The sequence below is a fragment of the Tachypleus tridentatus genome, chromosome 9, assembly GCF_004210375.1.
Source record: "Tachypleus tridentatus isolate NWPU-2018 chromosome 9, ASM421037v1, whole genome shotgun sequence".
NCBI classification, from domain to species: domain Eukaryota; kingdom Metazoa; phylum Arthropoda; class Merostomata; order Xiphosura; family Limulidae; genus Tachypleus; species Tachypleus tridentatus.
The window spans coordinates 158,189,649-158,212,190 of NC_134833.1; the positions used below are offsets into that span (position 1 = coordinate 158,189,649).

Consider the following 22,542-nt stretch of genomic DNA (forward strand, 5'->3'; position numbering starts at 1 on the left):
ATCTTTGTAATGGGTAGTTAAGAATGTAGTGAAGATTTACTAACTCTAGAAAAGTAATTGATACCTTAAGATGACAAATGTAATTACCCATATTGTCTGATGGACAACTAGTATTCTGGAACAGACCTTTAATAAAAATAGAAAAATTACAGTCTAATGTACAGTTATCCATGCCTTATTACACACATAATGTTAACCCTATTCATTGACCAAAAATCATCAGTAAATTTCCTAACCACGAGCTCAAAATTATGAACCGTATAAAATTACTTTTTGTATATTTTTTGTTTAAAAAAAGAATGTACTTTGTACAAGAGAAATGTTTGTAAAATTCATTATATGGGGCTAAAAACATTAGGAAAAGTTTGCCTTTGTGGTTTACTGATAATGCTGTTTAAGACACTAAGTTTTGTATTGTGGACATGTAAGTAAATTTTGTATGGAGCTCAACTGGTTGTGAATGTCCGTGTGTGGTAACACAGTATATTGTGTGGCAACACAGTCATATTATTACACTTTTTTGTTTTACAAGTTAAACTTTTACAGTAAGTAAGATTTATTTTTAAAACTGGTATGACATTTTGATCACTGCAATCATTCTTAAGTACAAAAGTTTTATATGTAAAAAACATTTACTATTTAAATCAAAATTAAATAAAAAATGTAAAAAAAATCTACAAACATACATAGATATGCATTGCATTGCAAAAGTATTTACCCTTACAATTACTAATGTCACATTGTGATGAAATACAAACAATGTGAACTTGTTTTTATTTAAAACAAATGACGAAAAGGAGGTTGGATGTCATCACAACCTACAAAGAAGAATATATAAATTTTTGTGTGTGTTTGTTTTTTGTATAGCAAAGCTACATCTGGCTATCTGCTGTATCCACCAAGAGGAATTGAACCTTTGATTTTAGCATTATAAGTCCGGAGGCTTATTGCTGTCCCACTGGAGGACATATATAAATTTACGTTTGCTGATTGTATAACTATTAAGCTCCCCAAGTCAGTACTTGTGGAAGTGCCATTGGTAGCAGTTACTGCCATGAGTCATTTTTGGATAGATCTCTACCAGCTTTGCACAATGCGATGGTGTAATTTTTCCCCATTCTTCCTGGGAAAAAACAAAATTGCTCCAATTCTGACAAGTTCAGTGTGGATTGATGATGGATTACAATCTTTAAGTCTTTCATAAATTTTCCTTTGGATTCATGTCAGGACTTTGGGAAGGGGGCACTCCAGGGCATTCTCTTTCTTTTAAAACCACTCCAGTGTGGTTTTGGCATTATGCTTCATGTTACTGTCCTTCTGAAATGTGAACTTTTGGCCCAGTTTTAGATCTGTGGCAGACTTGAGCAGGTTTTCCACTAGACTTTTCCACCATTCATCTTCCTCTGAATTCATACAAATGTTCCAGTCCCTGCTGAAGAGAAGCATCCATGTAACAAGATGTTGCCACTACCATGCTTGACAGTTGGGATGGTGTTGATTGAGTGATGTGCTGTGTTGAACTTGTGCCAGATGTGATACTTTGAATTTAAACCCTGAAGCTCAATTTTTGTCTCACTTGACCACAAAACGTTTTTACTACAGGTATGGAGTATAATTTGCATGCTTTGTTGCAAACTTCCACAGAATATTTAAGATTATTCTTTTTCAGTAATGGCTTCTTTCTTTCCATTCACCCATACAGTCTAGTTTTTTGTAGGAATTGAGATATTGCTAGTATATGAATACTGACTTCATCTCAGACATGGAACTTTGCAAATCTTTCAAAGTCACTGTTGGCTTTCTAGTGACATCCATAACCGGTTTCTGCTTGCCTGGCTGCTTAGTTTGGAAGGATGGCCTGATTTGAGTTGTAAATTGGTGGTGTGTAACACATTCCACTAGTAAATGTGTGGGAGTTTCAATGCAAGTTTAATCTTATTACAAGCTGTATATTACAACACTTAGTGTGCAGGCAAAACTGGTTAGATTGAAATTATTAAACATGATTGGACAAGATCCACTGTTCTGTTTAAAAGTTTTACAGGTCACTCACTCTGTTTTCTTAAGATACTATGTAACATTAGCATGACTTTGGCTTATTTCTTACAAATTTAACAAAACTTTCCAGGAAATAAGGTCTCAAAAATTCATTGTATAAAGATCCAAAATTACAAATTAAAATTAATTTTACTTTTTGGAAATAAAAAAACATATAGAAATATCACACTTCTAGTGAATGGATTTTTTACACTAGTATTGTTTTAATTGGATCTAATTTTTTTTGGAGAGTCTATGTTTTTCTGGTTTTTTTTGACACCCAATACAACCCTCTTTATATAAATTATTTTAAGTTATAGCCATATAATTGATTGAGGAACTTCTGTCATTTACAGAATCTTCCAAAGAAGGAAACTGTCCCCAGTATATTGCTGAACCTCGATACTGTGGTAACAACACATGTACTGCTGATGATGAATGTGAAGGTTTTAAAAAATGTTGTCCATCTGATGTTTGTGGTGCCGTATGTGTTAATCCTGAACCTAAAGGGTTGCCCACAAGTATGTAGGTTTTACAATTTTTTATTGATTGTTCAGTTATATTAAGATCAATTACAGATTGGACAAGTTGATGTAAAGATAAGAATTGTGAAAAAAATCTCTGTTCGTTTTGTAAGTTCTTTAGTGTGAAAAGATGGTTTGTAATAAATATTTTGCAAACATTTTTGTTATCTAATGTTCATAGGCAATGAAAATGAAAATAAAAAACATTTAGAACATGTCTCTTCATCAGTGATGTGGAAGATTTGGAAATTCGAATCTTCAGTGTCAGTTTTTAGATAAATCTTCAAATATTAAAATGTGTCTATTTGTTTTTACTGTGTATCTAAAGAAAAACCTAGAATTGGGAGAACATGGCAGTGAATGTTTTAAACATGTGTAAGCCAGTCTGTTGATTTTTACAGTGTGTGAGTACTTACACGAGATGGGAAGGAAGTTAATTGCTACAGAGGCAGACGAGTTTCTGGCTGTGTCAGTTCCCCAGTGTCACGAAGATGGTAGGTATGAACCTGTCCAGTGTAACGATGGTGGAGAGTGTTGGTGTGTAGACGAATTTGGTGTAGAAATAAATATGACCAGAGCTTCATCTTTTGACCAAGTAGACTGTCGTCGAGGTGAGTGATGAAAGTTATTGAAAAGAAATATTTGTTTAGTTTGAAGGGTTGATTAAATTGTAAATTTATGTATTGACATCAAAACTAAACTCTTTAGACTTTGTTCTTGCTGAGAAAGTACATTATATTAATTAATTTTATTTATATTATATGAAGAGGAAAATCAGTAGTAACCCTAGTTTGATCATTAATTCAAATATTACTTCTTTTTTTCAGTATTTTCAACAACAGAATTGGATGGAGAACTTTAATAATCATGAGTTTTACCTAAATTGATTTGCTGTTATTAACATTGTGTATAAAAACATCTTTGCAATTTGTTAAAAGAAAGAGAAAAATAAGTGGTATGAAACAAAGTGTTTTTTACATGTTTAGTTCGTGCTCGATTAGAATGCTCTGGGGTTCTTTGTCGTCTTGGCTGTGACTATGGTTTTGAACACGACCATGCTGAGTGCCCTATTTGTGCATGTAGAAATCCGTGCAAAGTAAGTGTTCCCAATATTTGCTACAGTTATTGTATTCACTTTGACAACAGTATCTCAGGATATCCTTTTCTTTAGAGGAGCTCAGGACACAGTGATTTAGACAGAGTTTCATGTTTGTTGATTTAGTTGGATTATAACACTTGAACTTGTGAACCTTGTAAGTGGAGCATGTGTCTGATGCTGAGTGTTTGTACTTTTCTAGGATGCTAAATGTCCTGAGGGCTATAAATGCCAGATGACAGAAGTGGTATGTGAAGACACTTGGTGTCCTCCTATTCCAAAATGTATGTTAATTTTTACTCTCACTAATTTTATCTTGTTTTATTTCGGTATATCTATGTATATAGGTATTTTTTTATCATGACTGTAATTATATCTGTATTTAATGATAGTTACCAGAAAGTTGTTTAGAGTATTGTGCTATTGGAATATGATATGTATTAATTATTCTGTATGATTATAATATTGAAAGGTATGCGAGTGAAGACACAGTCCAGGAATTCCTTTCTTCATTGCCCTACAGGAGATCCCATGTTAAATGAAAACAACATACCGATGATCTGTAATCCTCAGACTGGAGTTCAGCATTGTCCAGATACTCATGTCTGTCTTGTTCCTGACCCAGTAACTCCTGGTATTTGTTGCCCCAGAAGTGGTAAGTCATGCTGTTGAAATAAAGCTAAGAATGCTCTTTAAATTGTGATTATCATGTATGGTTTAGGACTCTTAAATTTATTAGAACCATTGTTTATATGTTAACATTTTCAACTGCTAGGTTTATTAAGAATCTGTTTTTAAGGAAGTGTGAGTCATAAGAACTCTTAATAAACACTAATGGTTATAGGCAGTGTGAAAGCTGAAAAACTACAATAAACAATATCAGTTATTTCAAAGAAAAAAGTTAGCAATTGATTGTTCCATAATAAGTTTTAGGTTTGAATATTTTACTCACTAAAAAGTAGCTAACATATTGTTTGTTTTCTTCTCTCAGACTAGTAGTTTCATAGTGTACTTCTGAAACTGTTCTTACAGGTGAAGGTCTGTCATTGGTTCACAGTTCAGAAGACAATCTTTCGGTGAGTAGCAGTACAGAGAAACAAAACGTTTCGTCAGACGAGAAGCAAGGTAGCTGTCCAGTCATTGAATCCTGGGAGGTTGGACACTGTGCTGAAGAATGCAATGTGGACAGTGATTGTTCTGGACCTCAGAAATGTTGTACTAATGGATGTGGAGCTCACGTGTGTCGTGACCCAGCTGGTACCACAGGAAAACCTGGCCAGTGTCCATACCTGGTACCACAGTCTTTAGGATCATGTGAATATGAATGTACATCTGATTATGATTGTGATGACATTAAGAAGTGTTGTAGCAACGGTTGTGGAACTCAGTGTCTTGTACCGCTGACCCTTACAGCCTGTCAGCATCAAAGAGCTATTGCAGAATACCGAGCTCGAGAGGCAGGAATCCCAGCATCTCAAGTATTTTTGCCTCTTTGTGACCACGAAACGGGGGTTTTTAAAGATGTACAGTGTAATCCTTTGACTAAAGAATGCTGGTGTGTGGACATCCATGGTTATGAGGTTGCAGGAACTAGGTCTCTTCCTGGAGAAACTACTAATTGTTCTGGATCTACAGTATGTCCTGTGTTAGCTTGCAAGATGGACTGTCCTGCAGGATTGAAACTGGATGAGAGTGGCTGTCCTCTCTGTGAATGTGCTGACCCATGTCGTGAAGTGATTTGTTCTAGCTCTGTGGAAGAATGCCGTCTGGTACAACTGACTTGCAGCACAGATTCGTGTCCACCTGTTCCTTTGTGTAAGAGAACTTAATTTCCCTTTGTTCATGTTTTTCTTTAATGAAACTGTGTTAGTGTAGAGTTAACATGTTATGTATTTTTGATTTAAAATAAGTGTTGTTGATTCATTACAGGCTTACCACGTATAAGCAACCCCTGTCAAACTGGAGAACCATTAATTGATGTTAATACTGGAAATGAATTGAAATGTGGTCCACGGGGTAGCCAGTGCCCATCTTCTCACCGGTGTAATTTAAGTCCATTTGGAGAATTTGCTGTCTGTTGTCCAAAGCCAAGTAAGAGTAATTTTACACTTGTATATAGTTTAAGTTATTTGTTTGTGAATGTGCTAACATTGAATTATTTCATTTTCTGGTGGCTGGTAGCTATTTACAGGAATATTCTTTTTAGAATTGATGTGAAAAATCAAATGAAAAAGTAATTCATAGAAAGTGAATACCACTGTTTGTTCAAGACAGCACACAATTACATACAAGAGAAGCATATAGATTTGAAACCAATGATATCACACTGTTATATACAGGAAGAGTACATGAGTTAGAAATCTTTTTTTTCTTCTTGATGACATAATGCTTATATGTAGGAAAAGTGAACAGACTGAAAGTACCATAGCAGGTATTTATGTTTAGATATTTTCAGCTGTTATTACAGCTGGTATAAAGAATATTTGTATTTTTTTTGTCCCATGAGAAATAATTGTTGAACAGATTTGATAAAAACAGTTTTCATTAATTTGTCTATTTTATGTTTCACATATCAGGGGATATCTGCTTTGCTGAAAAAGATGTTGGACGCTGCAAGTCATCTATACCACGTTGGTTCTTTAATGCACAGAAGGATCTATGCGAGGAGTTTAGGTTTGGTGGATGTGGTGGTAATTTAAACAATTTCAACTATAGAGAAGATTGTGAAAAAACTTGTCATGGTAAGTGTTTCTTTTTATTAGTGATGATACAAATTCATAGAATTTTTTTTATTTTTAAGGATCTAATGTTTGTAATATTTGAGTAATAATGCATGAATATTTAATGTATTAATTTGTTAAAGCTGTTAACTCTCTTGAAAATTCAGTGTTTCTGTCAGACTTAAAAATGAGTATTTATCTGGCTTTTGAAATTTCAATTTTTTTAATCATACTGTTAAATTAATATCTACATGGTTAGAAACATTGTTGTTTTTAAATTTAATTTTGTGTAAACAAAATGTCTTATTGTTTCATTTTTAAGTTTGCAATTATTATATCTCGTTTTCTGCTGTGAAAGCTGATGTAGCTATCGTGTTAATAGAAGTAAAAGTGATCTGGAATGCTGTGAAATATAGGAGTTGCATGTCCTTTCTGTACAGTACTGTGACTTCTCCTTAATTCAAACACGTGTATAGTGAATTAATTCATCCAGGTTGTCCAAACATCTGGATAGTTGAATTGGCCACAGTGGACATTATTAGCAGAATGAGTTATCAAAAGAAAATTGTAAGGATATTGATAAGTAAAAATGGACATGCATCCGATCAGCAAAAGGTAACAATAAACTCATCGGTTCCAATTACATAAACAATGTGACATTTCATTATTTTCACATAAATCATTGTTTTGTTTGAATCATAAGATGATTTTTTTAACACTAGCCTGCATTATTCAGTCTGGCTGCTCATCTGTTGGGTCAGTTTCAATGTTAACAAAGTCTTGAAAAGATGCAGTGGAAAGGATGTCTTCATCTGACATCTCTTGGCCAGTTGGTTCTGCCAGGTCAACAGTGAGCCACGGATCAGCACCATTACTACGTGCAGTTGTTGTGTTTTGTTAATTACTTGTTGTTTCACTTTCCAACTTTATCTTCTTCATCCCAGATCATCTTTTGAAATATTGCAGCCAAACTGTTGTATTAATTGATTAGTTCTCTCTAAACTCTGTTACACTAAGTTGATGTACCAGTTGATTAGCTATTTTTAAACTCTATTACACAAAGCTGTTGTACCAGTTGATTTGTTTTATCAAAATGTTAAACTCTTATACCAAGCTGTTGTACTAGTTTATTAGCCCTTTCTAACCTCTATTTCATTAAGTTGATGTACCAGTTGATTTGCTCTCTTTTAACTCTGTTACACCAGGCTGTTGTACTAGTTGATTATTCTGTTTTAACTCTGTTACACTAAGCTGTTATATTAGTTTATTAGCTCTCTCTAAATTCTGTTACACCAAGCTGTTGTACTAGTTGATTAGTTCTCTTTAAACTCTATTGCACCAAGCTGTTGTACTAGTTGATTAGTTCTCTCTAAACTTTGCTACATCAAGCAATTGTCCAAGTTGATTAGAGCCCTCACAATAAATAAGTGTTTTATCACTGATATGCACATTTCATGATATACCCTCACACATCAACAATGCAGAACTTGCTCCATGTTTGAACGTGTTGAATATCTTGCTGTTTTTTTTTGTTAACCTACAATGCTCTACCACAATTTTTGCCAGCTAAGTTTAATGTTGATTTGCCAAAGCAACCATTTGTTTCTACACTAAAATGTCTAACAAATATATCAAAGCATGCACTTTGATTTTCTTTCTTATTTAAACAAGCATGTTATTTTGATGATGCTGTTAGTTCTGGTGTTAAAGCACTATGATTTCACTCGAACATTGTCTGATGACTTTTTAATATCTGTTCTAACTTATATTTACATTCCTGCTGTGAAGTTTGTCAGGTAAAGTGTCATAAACATTAGTTGATACAGGAGTTTTATTGTCAGTGATTTTACCATTTTTCTATTCTTATTAACCCTTATTTGTCTTGTGGAATCATGTGAGAATTACAGAATCATCTACTCATAGGACTCATATGTTTGTTATAAGAAATAGCTATTTCAGTTTGAAATGTGAATACTTAGACTATTAATTAAATTTACCATTGTTAAGATTTATCTATAGGAAAAATATTCTGGAGTGTGAATAATACAGGTTATTGATGCTTGTTTTAATGAGGATTCACAGTGTTGTCATATTTTGAAATATAGAATTGTTGGTGTACTTGATTATTTTCTGGTTTTGGCATTTTGTAAAAGTAGAAATATTTTGTGCTTGTTTTACAGCTTTGTCACATTGTGAAAAAGTGAGAGAAAGGAACTTGAAATATCATAAACACAGCAATGGAGCAGTATTTATTCCTAAGTGAGTTTATTTAGTGTTGTAATTAATGTAGTAAATTCTGTTTTTGATCTGTGTTAAAACATTATAATATCAATCAATAAACATTATGTCTATTGTGATTATCCCTTTTTATGAGGATAATCCTTCGTAATAGTCACTTTGATAAACTTTTATAAACTGTAAAAGTATATTTTTTTTATTTTGTAGTGAGTTTTTCTTGTTACCGATGTTCTAATGTTTTTTACTTTCAAATGATAGATATAGAAAATTCTAAACAGCAATAATCTTATTATTAGCTGTTTATCTTTTTACTCTGTTGATTATGTGATGTAATTTTTATTACAGATGTAACAAGGAGACTGGGGACTGGGCCACAGTTCAGTGTTTTGACTCCATTGGACTCTGCTGGTGTGCCAGCAAGGATGGGGAGCAAGTTCCAGGAAGTATCGTAAGGGGAACTCCCCACTGTACATCGAGTAAGTTCTGTTCCTTTTGAAATACAGGTTACCCTACCTTCTCACTGTACAAATTTGAAACAAGTTCTATTTTGTTAACCCCTCGGTGTGGATTCCTGTACGTGGTGAGGGGACCTCCCAGGGAAGGTTCTGTTCTATCTGGTTACCTTCTCTGGGATCTAAACATCCACCCACGTGTTTGCCGTGCGTGGCGACCCGTGAAGGGGAGGAGAAGATCCTGGTGGTTGAGGGGTCCAACCCTAACACACCACTTTGGCCTCGAATTCCTGTAGACGGGCGGCCTTTGGGTGGCCCCCCTTGGGTCAATCGGCTGGTCCACTTGGGCTAGAGTCAACCAAGTACCAGTGTTGGAAGTTCTCAACGGGTGTTGTGGACATTGTGCCTGATGCTGGTGTTTGGGTATAGTGCTCACGAAACCCTGGCGTTGCTGCATTGTCCTTGCGTGACTTTGTAGTGCGTCCCCTTGTAGGGCTCCATGGTGGGTGGGGTCAGTGGGTACCGAAATTTTTCCTTTTCCTATGGATCCTCAAAAAATTTAAATAAAATTGTAAAAAACAGTCAATGGGTAGCGACCACGTCTTGAATACTCAGAACAGCAATCTTCAACATCAGTAACACAAGTACCTCATTTTCTTATATTACATTCTCTTTCGGAAAACCTTTAGGGCAAATGTCCCCTTTTTTTTATTCAAAAGGGACTAGAGGGACTTGCTGGCTCTCCAAAATCAGTAAAGAAACTTCGATCTGGTGACATATTAGTTGAAACATCCACATCCCAACACAGTGAACTCCTGTTGAAATCAAAGGCAATTGGGGATATACCTATTGAGGTTACACCCCATGCTGCCTTGAATTCTTCACGAGGAGTTATTGTTGAAAGGATTTGAAGAACGTTCCCAGTCAGAGATTCTCGCTGGTCTCTCCACTCAAGGAGTTTCTGCAGTGAGGCATCTCCACTGCAAAGATGGAATTACACTGCCAACAAATACCCTCGTTTTAACATTTACTTCACCACGTGCACCTGCCACTATCAAGGCAGGTTATCTCATTTGCAGGGTTCGCCATACATACCAAACCCTCTTGATGTTTCCAATGTCAGAGATTCGCCACTCAAAGACATCTTGTCGTGGTTCCCTGACATGTGCTCGTTGTGGAGGCAAGGACCACGATGCCTATGACTGTGACATGAACCCACATTGCGTAAACTGCAATGGTTCTCACCCTCATACTTTCATTCTTGCCCAAAATGGTTGGAGGAAAAGAGGTGCAGCATTTGAAAACGACACATAACATTAGTTATCCTGAGGCTCGGAAATTGCTGTCCACAACTCCATCTCGGACATATGCTGCTGCACTTCATTCCACAACTACAGTGGGAGTGCAGACAGATCTCTGTGCCTCCAAAAGAATCGTTTTCAAAACAAATGAAAAGCCTTTTGACCTCCGTGGTTAAAAGGTTGATGAATCAACTACCACACCTATCTCTGTCCCTCCCATATCTTCCAACACACCTCAAGATCCACGTCCTTCAGTTTCAAATACAGGCATTTCTTCTGATACATCTTTTTCTCCCACCACAAGAGACAACACAATTATTCGTTCGCGTCCTCAGTCACTAGATTCCCTTCCAATAACAAAAACCTGCCCACCCGACACAGAGCAGGATCCATGGAGGTTGATAGACCTCCTCCAACTAAAGACAGTAAAGAAAAAAGACGTGGTCGTAAACCGAAGGGTTCTCCAGCCACTTCACCTACCCGTTCTTAAAAATGGCCACCTTGATACAATGGAACTGTCGAGGTTTACGTTCTAATCTGGATGATATCAAAACGCTGATTGCTTCCTACCATCCTGTTTGTCTTTCTTTACAAGAAACATTTCTCAAAACTGCTGATACTGTCTCCATTCGGCAGTTTTCTCTGTACAGAAATGACAGGTTGTGTGATGGTCGAGTACATGGAGGGGTGGCACTGTTGGTTGATCAACACGTGCCCACCCTGTCTTTGTCACTCAACACACCCTTGGAGGCTGTAGCCATCCGTATTTCCTTGGGTCATACCATCACTGTTTGTTCTCTGTACCTGTCCCTGGAAAGACTTATGATCAATCAGATCTGGATGCTCTCGTTGAACAATTGCCATCTCCGTTTCTAATCCTAGGGATTTTAATGGACATCATCCCTCTGGGGAAGTGCCATTATTGATGGGAGGGGCGATCTGTAGAGCGGATGCTCTCTGATCACAATCTTTCTCTTTTCAATACTGGTTCTTCCACTTACTTTCATGCACCTAGTCAGTCCTTTACCGCTATTGATCTCTCAGTTTGCTCCCCTTCATTATTTTCCCATTTTTCATGGAGGGTTGACAGTAATCCACTAGGCAGTGATCATTTTCCAATCCTTATAAGAGAGACTGGCGTGGTCGATGCCACCCTACCCGCGTGCCCAGGTGGAAGCTGGATCAGGCAGACTGGTCCACTTTCACTGCTCTCGCAGAACTTGATCCTGCCATCGTAAATCAGCCATCAATAGACTACTGTGTAGCAGCGGTAACTGACTGTATTACACATGCAGCTGCTCAGTGTATTCCTAAAACCTCGACACGTTTTCCACGATATCCTCGTCCGTGGTGGAATCCTGCTTGCCACTTAGCACGGAAGGCTCAAAGCGGGCCTGGGATACTTTTCGTAGATATCCCACACTTTCAAACCGGGTTGCTTTCCAACGGGCCCGTGCACATGCTAGGTGGGTAAGACGTCACAGCCAGAAGGAATCTTGGATTAAGTTCACAACCAGTATATCTTCTACCACCAGTTCCAAGATCATATGGGACAGGATTCGAAAGGTTAATGGACACTACAATTCTATCCCCTCTCGATCTTACTCTCTGATGGTCAGGAGGTGACTGATGTTCGAACATCGCTAACACTCTAGGTGAAAGCTTTTGCGGGTATCTAGCACTTCTGCTTGTTCCTCCACCTTCCTGGCCATCAAGACTGGGCGGGCGATCACCTCTTTCCTTTCGAACTAACTGTTTCTTTGACTATAATCGTCCTTTTACCCTGGTGGAACTAAAAATGGCCCTTCATCGGTCTGCCAGTACGTCTGTTGGACCTGATGATATTCATTATGACATGCTGCACCATTTATCTCCTGCTTCTCTTAATGTCCTTCTGATTGTTTTCAACCGGATCTGGCAGAAGAATGTTTTTCCTGATGCTTGGCGCCAGGCTATTATTTTACCTTTCTCTAAGCCAGGAAAGATCCCAAGATTCCTTCAAACTACCGTCCAATTGCTTTGACAAGCTGTCTCTGTAAGACATTAGAAAGGATGGTTAATGCTCGTCTTGTTTGGTTCCTTGAATCAAACAACCTCCTCTCGCCCACCCAGTGTGGGTTCCGTCGACAGCACTCCACCACAGACCACCTAATTGTCTTGAAACATCTATCAGAGAAGCTTTTCTCAACCGCCAACATCTTGTATCAATATTCTTTGACATAGAGAAGGCTTACGACACAACATGGAGGTATGGCGTTTTGAGACCTCCATACATATGGGTTACGTGGCCATCTACCCATGTTTATTAAAAAATTTTTAATGGACAGGAGATTCCAGGTTCGTGTGGGTTCGACACTTTCCCGTTCTTTTGTACAGGAACTTGGAGTCCCTCAAGGATGTGTATTGAGTGTTACACTCTTCAGTATAAAGATAAATGCCATCACTGAACAACTCCCTCTCACTGTTGCGAATGGGCTGTATGTCGATGACTTTCACATCTCATGTCAGTCGTCAAACATGAGATATATTGAGCGGCAACTACAAACCGCCCTCAATTGTGTACGGAAGTGGACTATGGCGAATGGCTTTAATTTCTCTCTCCAAAACTATGTGCATGCACTTTGTGCGTCGACGGGTATTCACCCTGATCCTGAACTTCATATCGGTGGAGTTTTGCTGCCAGTTGTCCCGGAGACCAAGTTCTTGGGGCTTATCTTTGATCGTAAACTGACCTTTATACCACACTTAAAGCAGCTTCGGGTCAAATGCACAAGAGCACTGAACATCCTCCGTGTTCTCTCTTCTACCAGTTGGGGGGCAGATCGCTGTTCAATGTTAAAGGTATATCGTGCTCTTATTAGATCGAAACTCGATTATGGATCAATGGTCTATGGCTCTGCCAGACCCTCAGCCTTAAAGATGCTGGACCCCGTTCATCACCAAGGACTTGACTCTGCACTGGGGCTTTCCGTACCTCTCCAGTTCAAAGTATATACATTGAATCTCATGAACCTTCTCTACACCTTCGCCGTTTGCAACTATCTTTACAATATACTTCGAAACTTCATTCCTTACCAAAGCATCCCACCTGGAAATGTGTTTTCCTTCCTCGGTGGGCAGTACTTTTTCAGAACAGACGATCTGTCATTGCTCCGTTTGGCCTTCTCGCATCCGAAGCAATTGGATGAATTGGTCTGTCCTTGGATAACATTGCATGTTCCACAGGTCGGCCCATCCCACCATGGCTTATTACAGCCCCAAATGTGACCTTTCTTTCAGTCACCTAAAAGGCAGATACTCCAGATTGGAAGTACCGTCTTTTATTCAATGAATATCTTTCAAACGATCATTCAGTTCCTATTTATACAGATGGTTCCAAATCAGGTAATTCAGTGGGCTCTGCTATGGTTTGCTATGGATCAGTAGTTGCACGCAGAATCCCTTCTACAGCTTCTGTGTTCACTGCTGAACTGTATGCCATATCTCTTGCCCTGGATCATATTGCAGCTGAGCAGTACTCCAACTGCACTATTTATACTGATTCGCTTAGTTCTATACTTGCCTTGGAATCGCTACACGTTGGCTCACATCCTATTCTCGCTGATATTCAGTAACCGACTGGCCCATTTCTCATTAGCAGCTACTTCAATCCAGTTTTTCTGGATACCAGGCCATGTTGGTATTCATGGAACGAGCTTGCAGACATGGCAGCTAAATATGTCTGCTTCAGCACCATCACTCCTATGCCTATTCCGCACATGGACTATGGTGTTATCTTCAAGGGTCGGCTCCGTGCCAGCTGGCAGTCCACTTGGAGTGAGCAGCGTGACAACAAACTTTTTCAAATCAAACCCAAAATTGACTTTGGCCATCTAGCTTCCGTAAAGTTCGAAGGAGGAAGTTGTTCTCACTAGGCTACGCATTGGTCACAGTTTTTAACTCATCATTTTCTTTTATCTGGAACTGATGCACCAATGTGTAATTTGTGTAACACTCAAATCACTATCAGCCACATTTTACTTTCTTGCCATCGTTACAATTCTCAACGACGGCAATATTTTAAACATATTTTTTCCCAGGGTCAATCTGTAACATTGGACAGAGTTATTGGTGATGGTGACTCTGTCCACCTTGATAATGTTTTTAATTTTTAATGGCCATTAACCTTTTAATCTCATTTAAGTGTTGCATGTTTATTCATTACACCTTTTAATTGTGGTTCCTTTTTTACAGTTTTAATCTCTCTCATTCAATTTGACATTGGACACTAGCCAGAACATTAAATAACTCGACACCAGGACTGGAAAGGCCAACTTCAGGTGACTAACGCTCCTGTTTGAACTATCCGTTTGAACTACTCGTTAGTCATCCTGGCGAGTTGTTATTATACTTTACTGCATATCATTTCACACTTTTACTAATTAACTTTTAGTACTGGCCATATTGACTCATAACCCGGAACCAGGACTGGAAAGACCAACTTCAGGTGACTGACGGTGGTTTTATACTTACCTGTTAGTCTTCCTGGCGGGTTACGATCATTACCATTCTGCTACAGGTAGTTCTTTACAACCTTGTTGACTGGATGTCAACATTGGTTTTTACGCCATTTTCTGTCTTAATTGCCGTTTTGCTTCTATCTTCAATTACTTCTACAAATTTTACTCCATTTACTTGACTTTATCCTTTTACTGGACATTTGGCTACTCATTATTACGATTTTGCGGAGTGTCTTTTAAAACTTTTACTTTCTTTTACATTTTGATAATAGCTGCTATGACACATAACCCAGAACCAGGACTGGAAAGGCCAACTTCAGGTGATTGACGGTGGTTCTTGAACTTACCTGTTAATCTTCCTGGCGGGTTATGATCATTACCTTTTTTGCTAGAGTAAATACCTTACAACTTCTTATACTCTACCTTTTATCTTAACATTGTAGACTAGGTGTCAACATTGGTTTTATCCTTTTTTGTTTTACCTTCAGTTCCATTTATGTCTATTACTACATTTATTTATTTATTTATTTATTTTTTTACATTTTTACCGAATGTCTGGCGCAGATAGCCTCGCTGCTTTGTGCCATAAAACACTAAATCAATCAATCAACTATTTTGTTAAAACAATACTTTTGACTGTCGCATTTTCTATATAAATTTAGGGCATGTTGGAAGTTATTTTTATAATCAAAGCAAACAAACATAAACAAACACAAAATTAAAGAAGCCTTACTTATACAACAACTTAAACCCAAAATAAACCAATATAAAGGAACGCCTTTATACCTATGTTAATATAATAAAATAGATAAAATTATATATTCAAACATCTAATACCGCCCTCTACATTTTGACACACAGTTACACAACCCCTTTCAAACATGTGGTTAGCTTCTGGTCAGTTACCTCTTTCTTTGTGAACCTGACGATGACCGAAGAAGGTCAAAACGTTGTTCGCTCTTCTATGTAAAATATTTTCTCAACCCAAACGAGCCGTTTTTGCATATAAATAATGCATTTTGTGTTAATTTAAGTTTTGGAAACAAACATTTTTCTGTATTTTTGGACACTTGTGTTAATTTCATTATTAATTTAACATGGTGTTATGTTTAAACAAGTTTTATTTATTTATTTCTGTAGGAATGGGGAGAACTTTAGATGAGACATCAAGTGAGTAATATCAAATACATTTTTTATATTTATCTTTATCTGAAAAGACTTGAAATTTATGAACATTTTATACCTCAATGTTTTAACAGGCCAATAAACATTTCCTCAAAATACAATTTATAGTTTACATAAGAAGATATGAAAAGAAATGGTTCTAAGATTAAAAATAATGGCTTGTCTTCTAATTTATTTTTATAACTGAATTCTTTTGAAGTAGATAACCAACAATTGACAAGGAAGTTTGGAGAATTTCATGGCATATAGATGGTGCTGAGATGTATGTGTGAACAAGTAAAAATGTCATAACAAAACCAAAACTTACAAAATATTTAGGATTACAACTAGGGTAATTGACCTATGAAAAGCTTATCAATGATTGGCTAGTATACAGTGTATATTGTATCTGTTGTTTAATGTTGGGAAAGATTGTTTCTTTTGACAGTGATGTTGTAGTAGTTTGTGCTGGTAATCAAAGTGTGGTATCATGTATATTTCTTAGTCTGTCCTGATGGTAATCCTGTCTACCTTTGTCCTGCTAACCTCTGTGACAACCAACACTGTCTAGCACACCCGAATGCCACCTGTCGTGTGAACCCTTGTAGAGGGTGCACACCTGTGTTCTATGATGAGATGAATCATCCAGTGGACTGTAATGATGGTAACCTATTCTGTATTTACTCTATTCTTATAAACTTCGGATTTCTTGAACGTGACAGAGGATAGCTCTGTTACCAAAGTTGTAAAAAACATAAAACTATAGTTGTTAGTTATTATTGCATATCTATATTTATCCTAAAGTTTAATTATATACAGAAGAGTAATGCTTATATACTTTTGTGTGAAGTTTGGATTATGTGGAGATAATATGTAAAGTGTTTCAGATGGAATATACACTCAGAAGTTTTACTTACATTGTCTCAGTAACAAGTGTAGTGGTAGTAGAAGCAGTACAGTTATTAATAAATCTGTCAATCCTCTCTAAACAGGTTCAGTTGAATTAGCAGAACACATGGCTAGTTTGTACTTGTTTAAAATCATTACAATTTTATTACTAACTTTTAATATAGTATGTCTTCATAAAATTTGGAAGGTTTTCAGTTGACATACAAACAAATCAGATTTTGTGTTGAAGTGTTTCAATAAACTAACAAGAAAGATCTGTTATAGAATATGTTGCATATTTTTTTCTTACTAATTCTTGTACAAAGTGATTTCCATGTCGAAATTAAAAGTACTTTTCTTCATCTCCAAAATTTGTAATTTCACTTATATAACTTCTAAAACTTCCTAAATATATTTCAAACTTTCCTTTTCAGTAAAACTTTATATTTTATATGTTATTTTCTCAATCAGTCTTATCTACCTGATAACCACACACAAAAAAAAATCTTAATTGCAATTTGTGTTTTCTAGAATGACTTCAAGTTTTAACGTGAAACTAAATGTTTATCCTGAGTTGCTTTAAACTTGTAACAGTATGCATATATTTATACTTAATTTTTTTCTTTTTTTATTGGCCTTTGAACTGTGTTTTAATTACTGTTTGTGTCATTATAAGTTAAATTATTTGTGGTGTATGTGGCTCACATCATATGATTAAATTCGTCTGCCCACGAGTTACTCTGGGCTGATGTGCCTCGTGAAGATTTTTTCAGTATAATATTACAGTTTAATTTACCTAATAATCTAAACTTAATTAACCTGAATAATTTCTATAGTTACATTTTAGTTATTTTTATAATGATAAAATAAAGGCTACACATGTAAAACAAGAAGTAATGTACTAAATAATATTTATTTAATTAAATTATGAACCAAAGAACTTAAAATAATAACATGCAAAAAGCATAAACTGTCTCATAACATCACAGTTTTTATGGCTTTTTATCCATCCAACACAAGCTGTTACAAATTTATTCAAAGTAGTCAACACTTTTCCTGTGGGAACAAAAATTGTACTGAAAGAGAGGTTGACAATTCTCACTTCATAGATAAAAGATATTGGCTTTCTATTGGCTATAAATAACACAAGGTTAAATGTAAAGGAGAACTATTAACAAATCATGAAAATGAGGATGTAACAGGTGGGTGTGGTCAGAGGGATCTGATTTTCTATTTGATGGCTCTGTAACCAAATAAGATTGTAGGCTATATTGAAATTATAGTTTGTCTGGGGGACAGTGATTTAATAATGAGTAACTAATGTTAAATTTTGTATTTATTGGAGTGGTGGTGAATAGATTAGAGAAGAGGGAATACCTAGAAAAGAAATGCCACATTTCTCATGCTAAGGAAAATTTAGGATATATTTTTAATACTGCCTTATACATTTAAGAATATAAAAACTTTTATACTAATAAAATATGGATTATTATCTATTTTATAACATATCAATTGATATCACATGAACAAAAATTATTTTAATTAAATGTTGAATGTAAGTTGTTAAAAACCTTGTAATGTGCAGTAAAGGATATCCATGCATAGAGTGTTAACAAATAAAGATATTACAGTTGACATCAACTAGGGATAACAAGTAATATTTATTTAAATTTTCATGTTAGTTGAAAACCTTTGTCTTCAGAGTAATTCCTTTTTGTTGGTCACACAATGTAAATTTGAAATATGTTACACCATCTCATTTTACATTAGAGGTTTATTTTTTGTGTTCTCAGGTCTAACTACATGTGCAAGAAAAGTGCAGAAAGTGTTGAATAGTCATGCCTGGGCAAATCAGGGGCTTCCTCTGAACAGGATTGAGGACTTTCTTCCTGTTAAGTTACAGCACCAAAATAATTCTGCCCCATCTCTTCCTTTCCATTTTTCTCTACTTTTAACATCAAAAAAAGATACTAAACATAAAGAACAAGATATAGAGCCAGTGGTCAAAAGGTCAGCATGGAATACTAATCCTGGTCTGCAAAGTATGTAATAAAAATGTTTTGGTAATTGACTTATAAAGCATAGCCTTCTGGTGAAACTTTTACTATTTTGTTCAATTGTAGCTGGAGTTAATCCAAAGCTTGATTTTTAATTTCATCAACTGCTAATTTAAGCCTGAAGAAAATAATAAAAAAAGATTAATTCAAAGTAATTTGTGACCAAAATAATACTGTTAGTAATGCAATAAATTCATCTGTTACATCTTTATTATTGTTTCAGAAACTAAATTATAGTACATGAAGGTTACTTGTGTTAAAAGATATAGTAAAGTAATAAACACATCTAGTACATCGGTATTGTTATTTCAGAATCTAATTATAGTACACGAAGGTTACTTGTGGTTAGAAGATATAGTAGAGTAATAAACACATCTAGTACATCAGTAGTGTTATTTCAGAATCTAATTATAGTACACAAAGGTTACTTGTGGTTAGAAGATATAGTAAAGTAATAAACACATCTAGTACATCGGTAGTGTTATTTCAGAATCTAATTATAGTACACGAAGGTTACTTGTGGCTAGAAGATATAGTAAAGTAATAAACACATCTAGTACATCGGTATTGTTATTTCAGAATCTAATTATAGTACACGAAGGTTACTTGTGGTTAGAAGATATAGTAAAGTAATAAACACATCTAGTACATCGGTATTGTTATTTCAGAATCTAATTATAGTACACAAAGGTTACTTGTGGTTAGAAGATATAGTAAAGTAATAAACACATCTAGTACATCAGTAGTGTTATTTCAGAATCTAATTATAGTACACAAAGGTTACTTGTGGCTAGAAGATATAGTAAAGTAATAAACACATCTAGTACATCGGTATTGTTAATTCAGAATCTAATTATAGTACACGAAGGTTACTTGTGGTTAGAAGATATAGTAAAGTAATAAACACATCTAGTACATCAGTATTGTTATTTCAGAATCTAATTATAGTACACGAAGGTTACTTGTGGTTAGAAGATATAGTAAAGTAATAAACACATCTAGTACATCAGTAGTGTTATTTCAGAATCTAATTATAGTACACAAAGGTTACTTGTGGTTAGAAGATATAGTAAAGTAATAAACACATCTAGTACATCAGTAGTGTTATTTCAGAATCTAATTATAGTACACAAAGGTTACTTGTGGCTAGAAGATATAGTAAAGTAATAAAAACATCTAGTACATTGGTATTGTTATTTCAGAATCTAATTATAGTACACGAAGGTCACTTGTGGTTAGAAGATATAGTAAAGTAATAAACACATCTAGTACATCAGTATTGTTATTTCAGAATCTAATTATAGTACACGAAGGTTACTTGTGGTTAGAAGATATAGTAAAGTAATAAACACATCTAGTACATCAGTAGTGTTATTTCAGAATCTAATTATAGTACACAAAGGTTACTTGTGGCTAGAAGATATAGTAAAGTAATAAACACATCTAGTACATCGGTATTGTTATTTCAGAATCTAATTATAGTACACGAAGGTTACTTGTGGTTAGAAGATATAGTAAAGTAATAAACACATCTAGTACATCAGTATTGTTATTTCAGAATCTAATTATAGTACACGAAGGTTACTTGTGGTTAGAAGATATAGTAAAGTAATAAACACATCTAGTACATCAGTATTGTTATTTCAGAATCTAATTATAGTACACAAAGGTTACTTGTGGCTAGAAGATATAGTAAAGTAATAAACACATCTAGTACATCAGTATTGTTATTTCAGAATCTAATTATAGTACACGAAGGTTACTTGTGGTTAGAAGATATAGTAAAGTAATAAACACATCTAGTACATCAGTAGTGTTATTTCAGAATCTAATTATAGTACACGAAGGTTACTTGTGGTTAGAAGATATAGTAAAGTAATAAACACATCTAGTACATCAGTAGTGTTATTTCAGAATCTAATTATAGTACACAAAGGTTACTTGTGGGTAGAAGATATAGTAAAGTAATAAACACATCTAGTACATCGGTATTGTTATTTCAGAATCTAATTATAGTACACAAAGGTTACTTGTGGCTAGAAGATATAGTAAAGTAATAAACACATCTAGTACATCGGTATTGTTATTTCAGAATCTAATTATAGTACATGAAGGTTACTGGTGACCAGAAGATATAGTAAAGTATTAAACTCTCCTAATACATCTTTGAATTTTAATTTAGAAGATGAAAGCTTATTCTTCTAAATTGAATTTTTCACTCGGTGTTTAGTAGATGTAAAACCATTTTAAACAGACATTTTATTTACATATTTACAGTACTGTAAAAACAATATTAGTTCATGAGAATATATTGTTATTCCTTCCATTTTGTGGGCTGATTCTTCTATGCCATTACAGAATGTACATTTTAACACTACTGTAATGTTTCACTGATCCATGTTAACAAGTGAATGAGTCAGGGTGAGAATACTTATCATTCTTTAGAATTCTCATATGTCTGTACGAAGTGCATGTCATGAGTTTTCTACTTGAATGAACAAACTCATATTTAGGGTCTGAAATAATTGTTGTGGTACCTCATGCGGTGTCTTAATTATATAGAAAAGAGCTAGCATACGATATTCAGTATATTCTAGAAAACATTAAGTTAAGAGCACTTCCCCAAATAAACCTTGATAAAAAAACATTGTTTAACACTATTTATTAAGTGTTTTTTTTGTGCCACAGCCCCAAAAGCATAGATACTTGTCAGTAGGACAGAGAGTTTGTATAAAAGCTTTACGTGATGCTGGTTGGACTGTCCAACAAATTGATGCAGACTTGAAATGCTCCCCAAATATTGAGAATGCAACAGGTATATTTGAAAATCAGAAATGAGAAGGCAGAACACCTGAACTCAATGACACTGATGTTAAGAGTCTGTGTTTATACAGTCATCAGGACAGAAGGAAGACTGCCACTGATTTCAAGCATGAGATAAACAACCATGTACCAAATTACAAGACAAGTGTCCAGATTTACAGTATCAAGAAGACTAAAAAATAATGGAATATTTGGTCATGTGACAGTTAAAACTGCCTTTACTTCAATCTTCAGATACTGTCAAGAAACTGAAATTTGTTAAAAGTACAAAAACTGGACTTTGGATGATTGCAAAAGAGGGTTATAGACCAGATGAGCCCAAATTTGAAATAGTTGATTCAAAGTGTAGGTTGTATGTCAAGCGAAAGGAAGGTGAAAGAAATTATCTCCGTGCATAATATCTACCATGAAACATGAGGGGGGGGGTAAGTTTGATGATTTAAGGGTGTTTGTGTGCTGAGGTGACGGGATATATTTCCATATTAGATGGAATAACAGACTAGTACAAGTACCATCAGATATTAATTCATCATGGTATATTGTGGTTTGCATATTACTGGTAAAGGATTCTATTACCAAGAAGGTAATGACCCAAACATTCATCCAACTTATGCAGAAGTTACTTAGTGAAGAAAGAAGCTGCTGGAGTCATTCAAGTGATACAGTGGCCTGTATAGCGACCTTGTCTAAACCCAGTTGAGTAGATCTGGGATTTTGTAGATCAAAATTTGACAAATCAAAAG

The 22,542-nt window shown here is 35.4% G+C and overlaps 1 protein-coding gene across 1 annotated transcript in view; it reads left to right on the top strand.

The window, feature by feature from the left end:
- Positions 1-22,542, top strand: part of LOC143227539 (uncharacterized) — a 67,010-nt gene that overhangs the window by 26,834 nt on the left and 17,634 nt on the right. Inside the window, exons 13-25 of the mRNA XM_076458976.1 lie at positions 2,394-2,558; positions 2,963-3,172; positions 3,548-3,657; positions 3,860-3,941; positions 4,130-4,312; positions 4,690-5,472; positions 5,587-5,748; positions 6,234-6,398; positions 8,558-8,636; positions 8,961-9,091; positions 16,008-16,037; positions 16,537-16,695; positions 18,713-18,961. Coding sequence (XP_076315091.1) covers positions 2,394-2,558; positions 2,963-3,172; positions 3,548-3,657; positions 3,860-3,941; positions 4,130-4,312; positions 4,690-5,472; positions 5,587-5,748; positions 6,234-6,398; positions 8,558-8,636; positions 8,961-9,091; positions 16,008-16,037; positions 16,537-16,695; positions 18,713-18,961 — 2,508 coding nt within the window. The remainder of the gene's footprint in view (positions 1-2,393; positions 2,559-2,962; positions 3,173-3,547; positions 3,658-3,859; positions 3,942-4,129; positions 4,313-4,689; positions 5,473-5,586; positions 5,749-6,233; positions 6,399-8,557; positions 8,637-8,960; positions 9,092-16,007; positions 16,038-16,536; positions 16,696-18,712; positions 18,962-22,542) is intronic.